The 15,879-nt window shown below is 44.8% G+C and overlaps 1 protein-coding gene across 4 annotated transcripts in view; it reads left to right on the forward strand.

Moving 5' to 3' along the window:
• The window catches only part of FLNB (filamin B), a 142,604-nt gene that overhangs the window by 50,919 nt on the left and 75,806 nt on the right, over positions 1 to 15,879 (forward strand). For all 4 annotated transcript variants that reach the window (XM_042929780.1, XM_042929781.1, XM_042929782.1 and 1 more), the window contains exons 2-4: positions 5,900 to 6,148; positions 9,047 to 9,144; positions 11,859 to 12,006. In XM_042929780.1, the coding sequence (XP_042785714.1) occupies positions 5,900 to 6,148; positions 9,047 to 9,144; positions 11,859 to 12,006 (495 nt within the window). The remainder of the gene's footprint in view (positions 1 to 5,899; positions 6,149 to 9,046; positions 9,145 to 11,858; positions 12,007 to 15,879) is intronic.

Raw genomic sequence — 15,879 nt, forward strand, 5'->3', positions numbered from 1 at the left:
TCTTCACAGGATGCTCTTTGGGTTGGCTCACCCAAGCAGTCAAGGCTGACAGGAAACCCTGGTGCCTACGCGGAGGTCACCACCTTTAACTGTTAAGCTTTCACTTTTCCCTTCTGCCTTTGTTCTTTTTGTTTCAAGGTTGATAAAAGCATGTTGAAGTCAGTGGTGGTAAGAGTAATAGTACTAATATTAGCATTTAATGACAACTGACTGTATAGGGGTCTGAATGCTGCAAATGTGTTATGGCAGGCAGTCTTCCCAGCAGCTGTATTCTCCTGTTCCAACATTATCCCCAGTTTACAGGTGAAGTGACTGAGGCACGCTGGGGTCGGATCACTTGGCCAGGCCTCTGCAGCCAGCCTGCTGGTGCCGAGCCCACGCCTGCAGAGCCTCAGGGACCTCCCCAGCCTTGTTTCTGTGCCACATGCTATATTGCCTGCTGGAGGCTCAGAGGTGGACACAGTCTGGAGCAGATTAGAATTCTGTCTGAAAGGCTGTGTGTGTACTTTCGCATCCACTCAGCGGGGAAGCAGCCCTGTCTCTCACAGAGCACCAGAGAGGAGAGGGCAGGGAGCCGAACGTGCCTGCCAACAGCCAAGCGTCCATGATCGGGAGAGCCAAACAGCCTGTTCCTGCTGTTGTGGTGCTGCCGCTTTGAGCACAGGAGGCAAGCACAGCTGTAGCTGCACTGAGAGAGAAGGGCACAGGGCATTAAGGGGGCACTTAGCCGGGGACCTATTCTAGTTTTGCAGAGTTGGGCATAGAAGAGGCATTATCTAGGTCAAGAGAGGTGGGGGGAGAGTTCCAGGCCAAGCCAGCTGAGGCCAAGGATCAAGGTTAACCCTAGGGAAATGTAAAGTTGGGAAGTCAAGTTGGGGCCAGACCCCTGGCTCTTGTGGGCCTCTTTTCATACCATATTCTCTTTCAATAAGGTCTGACTGATTATCAGCAGTCGGGTTCCTGTGTAGTTCTTGGTTTCTGTCTGCAGGAATCTCAGGCCATAGTGGTCTCCTAAAGCACTTGGCGCTGCAATGTCCCCCTTGCACCTACCTCATGTGTCCTGGGTTCACTACAGCATGCAGGTCGGCCTCCTCCTGGGACAGGAGAACAGGGACCTCAGAGGCTCATGACCCTTCTAATGAATTCCATGGCTCAGGGAAGTGACACATTGAACATTTCATCCTCCTTTTAATTCGCAAGGTACTATTGTGAATTACCCTGACTAACCCTGACTTCTGTTTCCTGCTCACCTACAAAACCGGGATTATGGCTTCTGGGCTTCCGGTTCTAGGGAAGTGTGTTGGGCACAGAGCAGGTATTCAGATATGAGGTGAATGAGTAAGGAGAGGAAGGAAGGTATTATGAAGTGCCTACCCTGTCCCTGGCATTATGCTCAACTCATGGTGTTCTATAACCCACCTGCTTCTTAGCAACAGCCCTGTGAAGGTGTTGACTGGGATCATTCCCATTTGGTAAATGAAGAAACAGAAAGCCCAGAGAGGATGGATGGATGGTTCAAAGTGACCTGTCTAGAGGAGCGGCTGGTTCCATAGCCTGTACTTAAACCACTGTGCCACGTTGCCTCCCAGAGGGTAATAGAGATGGGAGGACGGAGGCAGAGTGGGTGACAGACTCTTCTCCAGATGACCAAGTCATAGTTGGATTATGGTCTGGGTGCTTTTCCTCAAGCGTACTAGGAGGAGCTTTCCCGAAACTCCTACGTCTCCTTGATCCCTGAAGTCCCTTGTTGGCTGTTTCTGACCCAGCAGTGAGCTGCTGCATTGTGGCTGCTGGATGACCTGCTGTTCTTACTCAGGAGGGCAGAAATGTGGGACGGTGCTTGCTCAGGCCTCTCCTCCCCGCCCCCCCCCAACCCCCACCATGCCACCGTGGTGAATCAGTAATAGGAGAGGAGATGGGCACAGTGAATGTGGTGAGCATGCAGTTGGTGGCGTGGATCCTGCCCTCCTGGTATGAGAGACAGAAAGATCACCATCTCCCTTCCTCAGAGGAACTTGTCTACGCAGTAGATGTTTCCAAGATGCTTCCAAAGATTGCCTAAAAATAGCTGGTTTCCTCCCCCATAAATGTGCCCATTCCTGATTGCTACTCAGGGAGGGCTGGAGAACCGGTGTACAGAAATGACGTGAAAACATTCCATCCTAGAATTTGCAGTAGCTCAAATTAACTTTCTAGCTATTAAAAAAGAAGAAAAGCCACTGCCCTCACTTAGAAGCAATGCTGGATAATTTTAAGTAGTTCCAGAGGGTGTGTATGCGGTTGGAGGGTCAGTGCTGTCCAGAGCCAGGACCAGTTACATGGGAATTGTGATTGGTTGGATCTGGGGAGGAGAAACCTGTGGCCAGATTCCAGGCCAACTACAACCTAAGCAGATTCTAGGAGGTCCAGCAGGCGTGGCAGGCGCTGGCTTATTTTATTACAGAAAGAGGCTCTCAATGAGGTGGAATCCTGCCAGAGAGGCTTCCAGCTGACCTGGACCTTTCCTCCTTTTACATTTCTGTTTCATGTTTACACTCGACATAAACATCACAGAGCACGCTCACGTTTGAAAATCCTGTAGTCTGTTGTGATGGTCAGACATTGACACTGTAATGCTGTGGAGCATTTCATTTTCAAGGCATTGGGAGTCTTCTGTTTCATGTGGGTGGGAAAGGGGGAGTCATTTTGGGCAAGTCGCCATCGTTTTATTGTTCCAAGAGTTCGGTAAAGCATTTGAACCTTCACCTGTCAAAATCACTTTTGGAACTAGGACTGTTCTTTCTCCAGCTTCTTAGAATAGCAGAGCAAAAGTATCATTTATCCCAAGGAGATCTTAATGGGGGCTTTCCCGTTTGGACACCCACCTTGAATTCATTGGAAACAGAAGTTCTGGGCATTGTATTTTTCATAAATTTGGCTCAGACTTTTACTGGGTCATATTTCCCCTGAAATCTTTTTCGAAAAAGACTCATGTCTCATTCCTTCAGACCAACATGTGTAAGCCGGGTAAAAATAGAGCAAACTGGTTTCATGTTTTGATTTATGGATAAAATCTGTAAGTTTGCATTTGAAGAGCACTTAACACATAACTCAGGAAAGTTGAACTTTGTAGTCTGATACTTGTGGCTGCATGAGACTTTCTGGCCTGTTCAGATCCTGCCTGGTGCAAGACCTGACCTTGCCTGGTCCAGCACGGGTACGCTGACTAACGATAAGCATTCACATACTTTACTTCATCCCCACCTCGTGCTTCCCCCTTCTGAGGACTGCTCTTCTCCCTTTAGTTTAAATAAAGGACTCTGGCATGGAAAATTGTTTGACCTGGAATTTCTTATGATTGGTAGGTAGTAACTCAGTAATCAGTAGCACTTCAAAGACAACCTTATAACAGGACATCTTATCAAAAAAATTCCGTCATGGTCAAGGGCTGCCAGCTGGAGAAACATATGGTCCGTGGGATGAACTCCTCGGATGTTCAAGTTCTGTGCACGGTCAAGTGTCTTCTGCAGATTATCGCTTTATTGACCACAGGACCTCAGAAGCAGAGGGGGCTTCATGGTCACATAGTCTGTGCAGCTGTACAGGGCCCTGCTCTCAGAAGGGTTCTGTGCTTGGTTTAATGCTCTGCTGTTGCCATCTTGAAATTCTTAATCCTTTTTGGACGAGAAGTCATGTATTTTCATTTGTCGCTGAGCCCTGTGAGTTATGTGGACTGTCCTGTTTAAAAGTTATTATTTATACAATTCATTGCATAGAAAATCTCTGGGCACCTTAGTGAGGATTGCTAAGTGAGGATTGAGTGAGGATTGCTCAAATATAAATTGTCTTACCAGCCAGTTTATGATACTCTTTACCCTGTACAGTTTTACACGATCGAGTTTTATTATGACTGAATCTACAACCATAAAAGTACCTTTGGTTTCTGTGGGTTTGGGTGCGCCCTTTTAAGAGGATCTTTTCTTGTGAGAGGACTAACAATAACCAGGTGAATTTAAAAACAAAAAAAGTCTCCACCCTTTCAGTTTTGAGTGACATGGGGTTTACTCCTTCTCAGTATGTGTGTATATTTCTCATGTGGTTGTAGTTGGGTTTCATTAAGTGCAATCTGGCATGTGTCTAACTGACATTCAGGTGGTTTGTGGTGGGTGGGTGAATGGGTGGGACAGGGTGAAGGGAGCTGCAAGATGGTGAAGGCTCATCACTCCATGGCAGGTGCTCACAGTCCTGGAATGGGGGCTTGGAGGCTCAGGAGTGAATGGTTTTTGTCTTGAGAGGACCCTGGCACAGTCACACACATGTTGGTGGGAGTGAAGGGCCACCACCTGTTGGATCTGGCCCTTGGATGATGAGCCAGGGCTTGTCCCACAGGAGGATGGGGGTGAAGGGTCTTCCCACCAGAGGGAATACAGAACACATGGAGAGGTCCATGGGGTCCAAAGCAGGATGTAGTCCAGGAATGAGGAGTCTCTGAGTCTGGAGTGTGAACTGTGGTGGGAGGGGTGACAAGGGTGAAAAAGCAGGCTGTGTTTGGGGGTTCTGAGGGTGCTGTATGTCTAAGGAGTTTGACTGTGGGCAGTTGGGACCATTGGTGAATTTGGAAGCACAGAGGTACTGACTAGAAAGATAGTTGTAGGGTTATGTGAACATGGTTCAGCTTCATGGCTGTCGAGGACTCTGAGAGAGGGGAGGAGGGGCCACACATTTATTGGGAAGGTGGAGAAAAGGATTTGCCAAGAGATGTAGGTAGAGAAGGGAATTGACACATTGTTGAAATGGCAACCTGAGATTTGAAGGAGGAGTCCATGATGGCTCTGACATTTTCAGTTTGGGGTCCTGGTAGAATAGGGGCGTGCAACAGGGGTTGTTTGGTGGGGAAAGGGTGGAGGAAATTGAGAGGGGGGAGTGGGTGGGTGGGTAATAGGAGGGGAAGGATGTGGGTGAGGGGGAGAGAGATGGGGGTATAGACAGGAGAGGAAGGGAGAGGGGGAGAAAGATTGGGGATGGATAGGAGGGGAAGTGTGTGCAGGGGGAGACAGGGAGAGAGATAGAGAGATTTTATTGGTAATGTTTGGATTTTGATGGATGTAGGTAGAGGTTGGAAAGAGGACAGAGGGCCATAGAGAAGCCAAGGGAGTAGAAGGTAGAAACCAGCAGCAGGGAGATTTCCTGGAAGATTCCTAGACGGGGCTGGTGTATGGCTTGTTGTGTTAAGCTCAGGGAGCACTAGAGAGGAGCCAGGACCTTGGGCCGGTCACTTATCCTTCTGGCAACAGAGACTTTGCCCAGCTGGATTAGCTTAACTATTAATGACTTTATCTTATGAATGACTAACTGGAGAGAAGAGCAGAGATGAAAATGATTGATAACACCCAGAGATGGTGAGATCTGAAGGGAAACTGGCCTCTTACACCTCTAGGACATAATGATTAGTGAAAAGAAAAGTATAGTAGAATATAAATTCAGGGCAGCAAACACACACACACACACACATATGTATATGTATATATATATATAAACACATACACATATAATTTGGTAGATCACATACTATCAAGTTAAACAGATGGTTGTCCCTGGAATTCAGCCACCTCTTTTTATTGTCCATATTTCTGAAATGAGTCCTTTAAAATTTAAAAGCTCTTTTTATTACAGAACATTTCCAACGTATGCAAAAGTAGAGATAAAAGTATAATACATTCTCATGTACCCATGATTTCACGACACTGGTAAACATTTTGGAATCTAGTTTCATCTGTTACCATCCTCAAGTATTTTGAAGCAAATTGTAACATTACAGTCCTTTCATGCTGAAATAGTTCTGTGTGGTTCTCTGACAAATGAAGATTTCATTCACAACCGAGAGGAAGGTGCCAACCCACGCCTGTGCCTCTCTCCCCAGATAGCAAAGCCATTGTGGATGGGAACCTGAAGCTCATCCTGGGCCTGGTGTGGACACTGATCCTCCACTACTCCATCTCCATGCCCGTGTGGGAGGACGAAGGGGATGACGATGCCAAGAAGCAGACGCCAAAGCAGAGGCTGCTGGGATGGATTCAGAACAAGATCCCCTACTTGCCCATCACCAACTTTAACCAGAATTGGCAAGATGGCAAGGCTCTGGGAGCCTTGGTAGACAGCTGTGCCCCAGGTAAGTGTCCATGGCTGCCTGAGCCAGCTCTTCAGGATGGAGATTTGTGGGCCCAAAGCCCCTTGGTTGTCTCATGGGAAAGCCGGGTTTGCTGTGATTGGTGTCTTCTCCTAGTTTTAGCCCCCTGTAAGAGCAAAGGGAGCTAAAACTGGCTCTGTTTACCTTCTAGGTGTATCCATTGACTTTTTGAGCATTGAACTCAGTTATTTACCCAAATCCCTAATGAATCCTGTAGTTCTTGGAGCATGTTTAGCTTTCAGACTCCAAAGTCCTGCCTCTTCCCACATTTGGTGCCTGGTTTCCCATTGACTTCAGCAGAAACACGTGGCCCTGTTAGTTGACTTGGCATGAAAATCTAAAAACTTCCATTGAGTGGAAAGTACCCATTTTTATCAACCACTGGGTGACTATACATGGCGTTCTCCACCCTTTTTTTTCTGTGTTGCTATGAAATAGTGCTTGATCAGGATCCAGTTGGAGGCTTTCCCCCCTTTTCTGAGTGGTTGAGTGCACACCAAGGTAGTAATTATCCTCACTGGAGGGTTTAGATTGATGGGTAGAGTTTGCTGGTACACACTCCGTAGAAAAACCAGAGCCTGTGTTTATATGCACCCTCAAGATTGTTTCTAATAAAAAATTTACTTTAATAATCATATTTTCCATTTACGAATACTCTGTATATGCTGGTCACATTAGTTTTTAGTAAGCTAATGGTTCCCGACACACTCCAAGCAGAGCTGGCTAGCCTATGTTGGACAGGGAGGGCAGGCTGACTCCAGGCCTCATTCTGTCTTGAAAGCCTATAAGCTGGTGATGTCTCAAACTAACTCAAAGCTCAGCATTAGTTAATTTCCCAGCACCCTCTTCCTTGCTTCCACCGAAAGACACATTTCAGGATACCTCTTTACCAGTTTAAACCTGTGGATGTTTACTTCAGTCCTATACTTCTCCTGTTTACAGAGGCTTTTAAGATGATTCTAGGTTTGGGCTTTTGGGCAAGTGGATTTTTGAATTATACAGAATACAGTTGCTAGTGCAGTCTTTTTAGATGTATCTAGGAATAGGATTGTGATATTGTGACTTATAAAAGAAACATGTATTTTAGTCTTTGTCCCTTTCCTGGCACAGAGCTCCAAAAACCCTTAGAATTTAAGTGATAAGAGCCAGGACAATGGTTCCTTTCAACCACACCTGAGTTTATGTTAATGAGATGACTTTTATTTATTTATTTTTTATTTTTATTTTTTAATTTTTTTTTTAATGTTTATTTATTTTTGAGACAGAGAGAGACACAGCATGAACGGGGGAGGGGCAGAGAGAGAGGGAGACACAGAATCGGAAGCAAGCTCCAGGCTCTGAGCCATCAGCCCAGAGCCCGACGCGGGGCTCGAACTCGCGGACTGCGAGATCGTGACCTGAGCTGAAGTCGGACGCTTAACCGACTGAGCCACCCAGGCGCCCCAATGAGATGACTTTTAAACAGCTGCTAAGGATGGGGGCAGGTGATTAGAGGGTCCCAACTGTTAGCCCTATCTCCTAACCGCCAAGGTTAGAGGAGAGGAGATGGAAGTTGAGTTAATCACTAGTGGCCAGTTATTTAATCAATCATGACAACATGTTGAGGTCTCCACAAAATTCCTTGAACTATACATTTGAGGGAGCTTTCAGGTTGGTAAACACAAGGAGGTGCTGGGAGGGTGGTGCACCTGGAAAGGGCATGGAAGCTCCACACGCCTTCTCCCATATCTTGCCATATGCATCTCTTTCACCTGGTTGTTCTTGAGTTGTAACTTTTTTTTAATTAGAAATTTTTTTTTTTTAATTTTTTGAGTGAGAGTGGGGGAGGGGCAGAAAGAGAGAGGGACAGAGGATCCAAAGCAGGCTCTGTGCTGACAGGCTGACAGCAGCAAGCCCGATGTGGGGCTCGAACCCACAAACCGCGAGATTATGACCTGATACAAAGTCAGATGCTCAACTGACTGAGTCACCCAGGCATCCCAAGTTATAGCCTTTTATTTAAAAAAAAAATTTTTAAGTTTATTTATTTATTTTGAGAGGGAGTGTGTACACATGTGTCAGCAGGGGAGGGGCAGAGACAGAAGAGAGAGAATCTCAAGCAGGCTTCATGCTGTCAGTGCAGAGCTTGATACAGGGCTTGATCTCTTGAACCTGTGAGATCATGACCTGAGCTGAAAGCAAGGTTTAGACACTTAACCATCTGAACCTCCCAGGCACTCTGAGTTGTAGCCTTTTCTAATAAATCAGTAATCTAGCAATTAAATGGTATTCCTGAGTTCTGTGATCCACTCTGGTTAACAATTGAATCTGAGGAGGCATTGTGAGAACCTGCAATTTATAGAATGGTCTGTGAGAAGTCCAAGTGACAACCTGGACTTGCATTTGGTGAAGTGGGGAAAGGGGACAGTCTTATGGGACTGAGCCCTTAACCTGTGGGATTTTACACGATTTCTACATAGATTGTATCAATTTTGAGTTAAATTGTAGAATATCCAGCTGGCGTGAACCCTACACGTTTGGTGACTGGACTACAGAAGTGCAAATGTGGTGGGGGGGAAAATCCCCTGTAAAAAGGCACCAGGCTCAAATAGTTTTATAGGCTTTGTTTATTTATTTATATCACACCTTCAAGGAATGAATAATCTCTGTGTTAATGCAAGAAAATAACAGCCTGAAGGAGAATTCTCAGTTTAGACTCAGAATAGTTTCTACTCTGGAGGAGTGGATACTTTTTGCCCTTAAAATATACAGTTCACTGTGATTTTAGGAAGAAATTGTTCTCTGAATTAAGATACCAAAGGGGTTTAATTTAAGCACATGGCTTCCTTTAATCTTTTCAGTGAGTTAATATTAACAGAATCTTTTGTGTCATATTAACAGGTCTGTGTCCAGACTGGGAATCCTGGGATCCACGAAAGCCTGTGGACAATGCACGGGAAGCTATGCAGCAAGCAGACGACTGGCTGGGTGTCCCACAGGTATATATACAAGCAACACCATGTCCCATGGGGCTGTTTCCATCCTCCAGCTTGTTCTGAGACTCTGTGGATGCCTCTTTCGGTGTGGCAAGCAGTCTGACATCCTCAGCCTCAGCCCTCAGAGAGTATTGCCTATGACACTCTCCCCTCTTCCTCAGTTTACCCATAATAATAGGTTCCCATTGATTTAGGTGCTTGTAGATCATTCAAAAATCTTCACAGTGCTCTGTCACATGTGGAAAATTTTCTAGTGTTTCTGCTCCAAAGATCTCAAAGACTGTATTGAGATACAAGACTGCAAATGTAGACTTTAATGATTAGGTTGAACTGTAAGAAATAGCCAATATGTGACCACTTTTTACATATTTTAGAAGTTTTTTTTAAGATTCAGTATCTTAGGGAAAGTCATAGGACTTAGAAGTTTTTTTTTAAATTTAAACCAGGATAACCTACCATTATTGGAAATTGTGGAAGAATTTGTATTGCTCCTAATCCTATCACAGGAATATGACAAGAGAACTTGGAAATTGAATAAATCTTGGGTACCATTGACAGTAGCCACATTACGTAGTTGAGGTCTTGTCTTCTAAGGTTTTTCAAGGAGGCTAAAAAACTCCCCCTGACATTTAAATACCAAGACTCCCATATTTGAAGCCCTGGTCAAGAGAACTTGTAGGTGGCCAGTGCCGTGGATGGATGACCTCACCACTGGTTACATTATGGACTAAGTAATCAGAGCCGAGTTCAGTGTATTTTGTAATAGGATCCCTTGGGAGATAGAAAATTTTGCCTGTATTTCTTTGGTTTTGACATCATGTCTCTGCTTCATGGCCCATTTCTTGGCTCTCCCACCCTCAGTAAGTGGTGTGGTATCTTTTTCATCTCCTCTTAAACCTAAAACCATCTACTTTTGACGTACATGTGATGTTGGCACTGTATAGTTGTTGAGGGAGCTGCCTGGAAGAAATGTCAAATCAATGCACATCCGACATTTTATGGAATGAGTGAAGGCAATTGTTCAACCCCAAGTAGCTGTTCTGTTGCTGGAGGATAATGATCAGTATGTTTTCTGGTGTGTGTGTGTGTGTGTGTGTGTGTGTGTGTTACTTTGGGGTGAGGGAAGCTGGGTATATATGTTATTCATCTGCATTTAGTTAACCCGGTTCATGAGACAGAGCCTTCTGTTGGTCTGAGGAGTACTGCCTTACCTTACCTCCTCAGCACCCTTACTGGGGGCAGAGAGATTTTTTGTACTGTTTAGGACTAGGTCAGGTAGTAGGCCTGAGGCTGTGATGCCTTCAAGGAGGCTACCTGCCGAGCATGGGAGTAATCTTGCTCCTAGGCTACGTGTCAGGAGAAATTAACTTCCTCCCTATTTTTTTTAACGGCTCTTAATGTATTGAAACCCATTGTCATCAGCTCAGGCCGCTCTAACAAAATACCATAGATTGGATGGTATAAACAACGGAAGTTTATTTCCCATATCTGGAGGCTAGAAGTCCAAGAGCAAGGTGCCAGCAGAGTCAGTTCTTGGTAGGGGCCCTCTTTGTGACTTGCAGACAACTGGCTTCTTGCTGTGCCCTCACATGGGAAAGAAAGAGAGGTCTGGTCTTTCCTTCTCTTAATAAGGGCACTAATCCCATCCTGGGGGCCCTATCCTCATGACCTCATCTAAACCCACTTACTTCCCTTGGGCCCCACCTCCCCATACCATTACCCAGGTGGTTAGGGCTTCAGCATGTAGCAAGACCACAGATCTAATATGTTGCTGTGTTCTCTTTTTTTTTTTTTTTATTTTAAATTTTTTTTTTTAACGTTTATTTATTTTTGAGACAGAGAGAGACAGAGCATGAGCAGGGGAGGGGCAGAGAGAGAGGGAGACACAGAATCTGAAACAGGCTCCAGGCTCTGAGCCGTCAGCACAGAGCCTGACGCGGGGCTCGAACCCACGGACCGTGAGATCATGACCTGAGCCGAAGTCGGACGCCCAACCGACTGAGCCACCCAGGCGCCCCCTCTCTTTTTTTTTTTTATTACTATTCTTTATTGGTAGCAGAGTTAATAGAGATGCAGGCAATGGGTAGATGAGCAAAGGGAAAGGCCAGTTTATGTGCTTCTTGGTAATATGTGCAAATCCTGTGTATACTTGTTTCTTCTTTCTCCTCACTTGACACAGCTTACCCCTTCTGGAAAGTTTCCCCAGGGTAGGGGGTGAGCAGGCCTTTTTTGGAGGGTGGGTGTGCACCTCTGGAAATTACATATAGAATCGCCTGGAGGAGGGGCTCCCGGGTGGCTCAGTTGGTTAAGTGTCTGGCTCTTTGATTTCGGCTCAGGTCATAATCTCATGAACCATGGGTTCCACATTGGGCTTTGCACTGACAGCGCGGAGCCTGCTTGGGATTCTCTCTCTCTCCCTCTCTCTCTGTCCCTTCCCTGCTCGTGCACGTGTGCACGCATTCTCTCTCTCTCTCAAAATAAATAAATAAACATAAAAAAAATTGTCTGGAGGGCGTCCTCAGCTTCCGAAACGAATAATGACACCTCTAAAAGGTTAAAAACACTGACATTGGCATGTAATTTGATATAATTTCACTTAATTTAGAGGCTGACTCAATTTCTTAATGTCTATAGTGTTTGACTTGAGACATTTGCAAAAACTTTAGCGGTTATAAGTGATGTACTCTGGGTGTTCACCTACCATGCTGTTATTCTAGGTCATCACTCCTGAAGAAATTATTCACCCCGATGTGGATGAGCACTCGGTGATGACTTACCTGTCCCAGTTCCCCAAAGCCAAGCTCAAGCCAGGGGCTCCTCTGAAGCCCAAACTCAACCCGAAGAAAGCCAGGGCCTATGGCCGAGGTAAGCACTGGTCTTGCTGGGTTTGAGACTTGTCCTCTGGTCTTAGACATGATTATGTGGCTTCAGGAAGAAGGTTCTTAGAGTCAAGAATGTATAGGCTTGATCCTTGAAGACCTCCCAGGCCTCCTTTGTCAGATGCTTTTTACCTCAAAGTCCATTTGTTCACAAGCAACTTTTCTGCTTTGTGAATCTAGGCTTTAAGAAATGTTGCTGCTTTAATGTGATGGAGAATGAGTTTATTGCATTGTGACTTTAGTGCAGTAACCGTGGGATGAAGACAGGACTATTTTCCCATTTTTCATATGAGAAATCAGAGAGGCCCAATCTGCTGGGGATAGGGGGTGCAGGTGCCTGTGTCATCAGGCTGCTGATTCATTTCTCCTTTGGTCATGCTCACGCTGCTTCAGATTTCCACATGGGGAGGGAGCTATTGTGACCCCCTGACAGACACTTCCTTGCTGAGACATCCTGTTTATGATCACTGAGGCCACTGCGGGCTGCAGGACAGTGTTCTGCTCAGAATGTTATGGTGGGGTAAAGGCATGTTGAGGCATTTGGTGTTCTGGCTGCCATCTGACTTCAAGCACACCAGCTTTTTAAGAACTGTTGTGTTTCAGCCCAGGGTGGTTTCTGGTAAAGATTAGCCCCGTGAGCTACAACTTACTCCCTTTGTCATGGGGAAAGGAAGGAGTGTATTATATTTCTTAATTTTCGTAATTACAGTTGGGATCACATTTAGAGGCACAAGATATCTTGTATATCCTCTCCTAGAATCTGCGGTTCTAACCCTTCTAACAATAGTTTTCTTGAGCCCTTTGTGTGTGTGTGTGTGTGTGTGTGTGTGTGTGTGGTTGTCGAATTCTTGAAAATGCACTGTAGGCATTGTGACAGTTCACTCAGTACATCAGCAAGCCTCTCCTAAAAATAGGGCATCCTTTTGTATAACCAGTCTTCATTATCACAGTAAGAAAATTAACAATTTCATATCAACTAATATCCAGTTTATGTGAAAATTTCCCTATTGTCCTAAAATTGTCTATCATAGTTTTTGCTGTTTTATAAACCAAGATCTGATTAAGATTCACTACAGGGGCACTTCGGTGGTTTAGTCAGTTAGGGTCATGATCTCAGATTTCATGAGATTGAGCCCCATGTTGGGCTTTGTACTGATAGCACAGAGCCTGCTTGAGATTCTCAGTCCCTCTCTCTGTGCCCTCCCTGCACGTGTGTGCTGTCTCTTCAAAGAAAGTAATAATAAACTTAAAAAAGATTGACTTACTAATTTTGTTGTTTCTTTAGACTCTTTTTAAAGAAATGTTGTTGTTTTTTTTTTTATTTTGAGAGAGAGAAGGAGAGCATGAGCATGGGAGGGGCAGAGGGAAAGAGAGAGAAAGAGGGAGAGAGAGAATTGCAAGGAGGCTCTGCACTGAGTGCGGGACCTGATCTCACAACCATGAGATCATGACCTGAGCTGAAATCAGGTGTCGGACTCTTAACCGACTGAGCCACCCAGGTGCCTGTAGACTTTTTAAATCTAGAATAGCTTCCCTTAAAAAATTTTTTTTTATGTATAACATCGACTTCCTGAAGAGTGCAAAGCACTTGTCTTGTAACAAGATGTTCCATACACTCATTCCCTTTGAAAATATCATTTCCCTACTTGGTGTCAGCTTAGTCTTAAGGTGACCAAGGGCCAGGGCAGTGGTGCTGTGTGCAGTTCTCAATCTTAGTGGTCAGGTTCTTATCTGTTTAGCATGATTTAGAACACCAGAGAGACCCTGATAGTTCTGGAACAAACCAACTTGCCTTTTGAGGTTCCTTTTGACATCGAGGTGGCACTGTGCAATCATTTGTGCATTTGTGTGTATAGGGACTGGGCACTTTGTTTGAAGCCCTTTCCGGATGTGCATTCACTTAAAGGTTGGCTTGTCTGTGCTTGTTTTTTTTTTTGTTTTGTTTTGTTTTTTTTACTGTTTATGTATTTTAGAGACAGAGCACAAGCGGGGGAGGGGCAGAGAGAGCCAGAGACAGAATCTGAAGCAGACTGCAGGCTCTGAGCCATCAGCACAGAGCCTGATGTGGGGTTTGAACCCACGAACCATGAGATCATGACCTGAGCCGAAGTTGGACGCTCAACCAACTGAGCCACCCATAAGCCCCTGTCCATGCTTGTTTTAAAAGTGCTTTCCCTAAAGCATAATGAAGGGTGGTGGCTAGAATAAGGAATCTCTGATTTTCAAGGTCATGCTTCTTTAATAGCAAAAAAGCTTCAAACAGCAAAGTAAATCTCTTGTTGACAAAATTGGTCAAATGGATTGAATTTAATCAAGGCATAAAATGCTTGTTTGAGGTCACCTTATCACTGGCTGTCCAGTTTCCCCATTGTTAATGTGAAACGGTTTCCTTTCACGATGCTGTTTTCTAGAAAATGACTATTTGCTACAGTTCAGGAATGTAGCTAGTCATTGCCATTTCCTTCATCTGCTTTTTTTTTTTAAAGATTTTATTATTTAAAAAAATTTTAATGTTTATTTTTGACAGAGAGAGAGAGAAAGAGAGAGACAGAGCATGAGCGGGGGAGGGGCAGAGAGAGGGAGACACAGAATCCAAAGCAGGGTCCAGGCTCTGAGCCGTCAGCCCAGAGCCTGACGCGGGGCTCGAACTCACGGACTGCAAGATCATGACCTGAGCCAAAGTCGGGTGCTCAACCGACTAAGCCACCCAAGCACCCCTTAAGATTTTATTTTTAAGTAATCATCCGACAGGGAGCTCCAACTCACAACCCTGAGATCAAGAGTTGCATGTTCTACCTGTTGACCAGCCAGGTGCCCCTGATCTGCCTTTTAAAAATTTTATTTTATTTTTTATTTATTTATTTTTTAAGGTTTATTTATTTCTCAGAGAGAGAGAGAGAGAGAGAGAGAGCGAGCGTGCACGCACAAGTAGGGGAGGGGCAGAGAAAGAGGGAGACACAGAATCTGAAGCAGGCTCCAGGCTCTGACCTGTCAGCACAGAGCTTGAACTCGTGAGCTGCGAGATTATGACCTGAGCCAAAGTCGGATGCTTAACCAACTGAGCCATCCAGGCACCCTGATCTGCCTTTTTTAACATTTTCTGTCCTTGTGGAGAAGACGCACCTTAAAAAAAATATATATGTACACACATACATGTATGTATTCATAGGTATATATTTTTTGCATTTTTTTGTTGTGGTAAAATATACATAAGATAACATTCCCTATGTTAACTGTTTTAAAATGTACCATTTAGTGACATCAAGTACATTCACCGTGTTGTACAACTGTCTCTACCATCCATTTCCAGAATGTTTTTATCTTTCCAGACTGAAACTCTATACCTGTTAAACTATAGCTCCCCATTTCCCCCTCCCCCATCTCCTGGAAACCTCCATTCTCCCTTCTGTCTCTATGAATTTGCCGACTCTGGGTACCTCATGTAAGTGGAATCATAAAATATTTGTACTTTTGTGCCTGGCTTACTTCACTTAGTAAAATGTTTTCAGTGTTCACCCATGTCATGACATGTGTTAGAATTTCATTCATTTTTAAAGCTCAATGTATATACCCCACGTATATACCACATGCTTTATCCATGCTTCCGACAACAGACATGTGAATTGCTTCCACCTTTAGCTACTGTGAATAATACGGCTGTGAACGTGCGTGTGCAGGTATCTGAATCCCCGCTTTCAGTTTTTGGGTGTGTACCTAAAAGTGGAATTTGTGGATTGTACAAGAATTCTGTGTCTGTTTTTTCTCTTGTTATCAGTAGGAGGGCCAAGTGTCGTTTTGGGCAACAGAGCCACACATCAGGCCACATGGGTAGAGCCTTAAGATTTTATCTTTGTCCTGT

Source organism: Panthera leo, chromosome A2, assembly GCF_018350215.1.
Source record: "Panthera leo isolate Ple1 chromosome A2, P.leo_Ple1_pat1.1, whole genome shotgun sequence".
NCBI lineage: Eukaryota > Metazoa > Chordata > Mammalia > Carnivora > Felidae > Panthera > Panthera leo.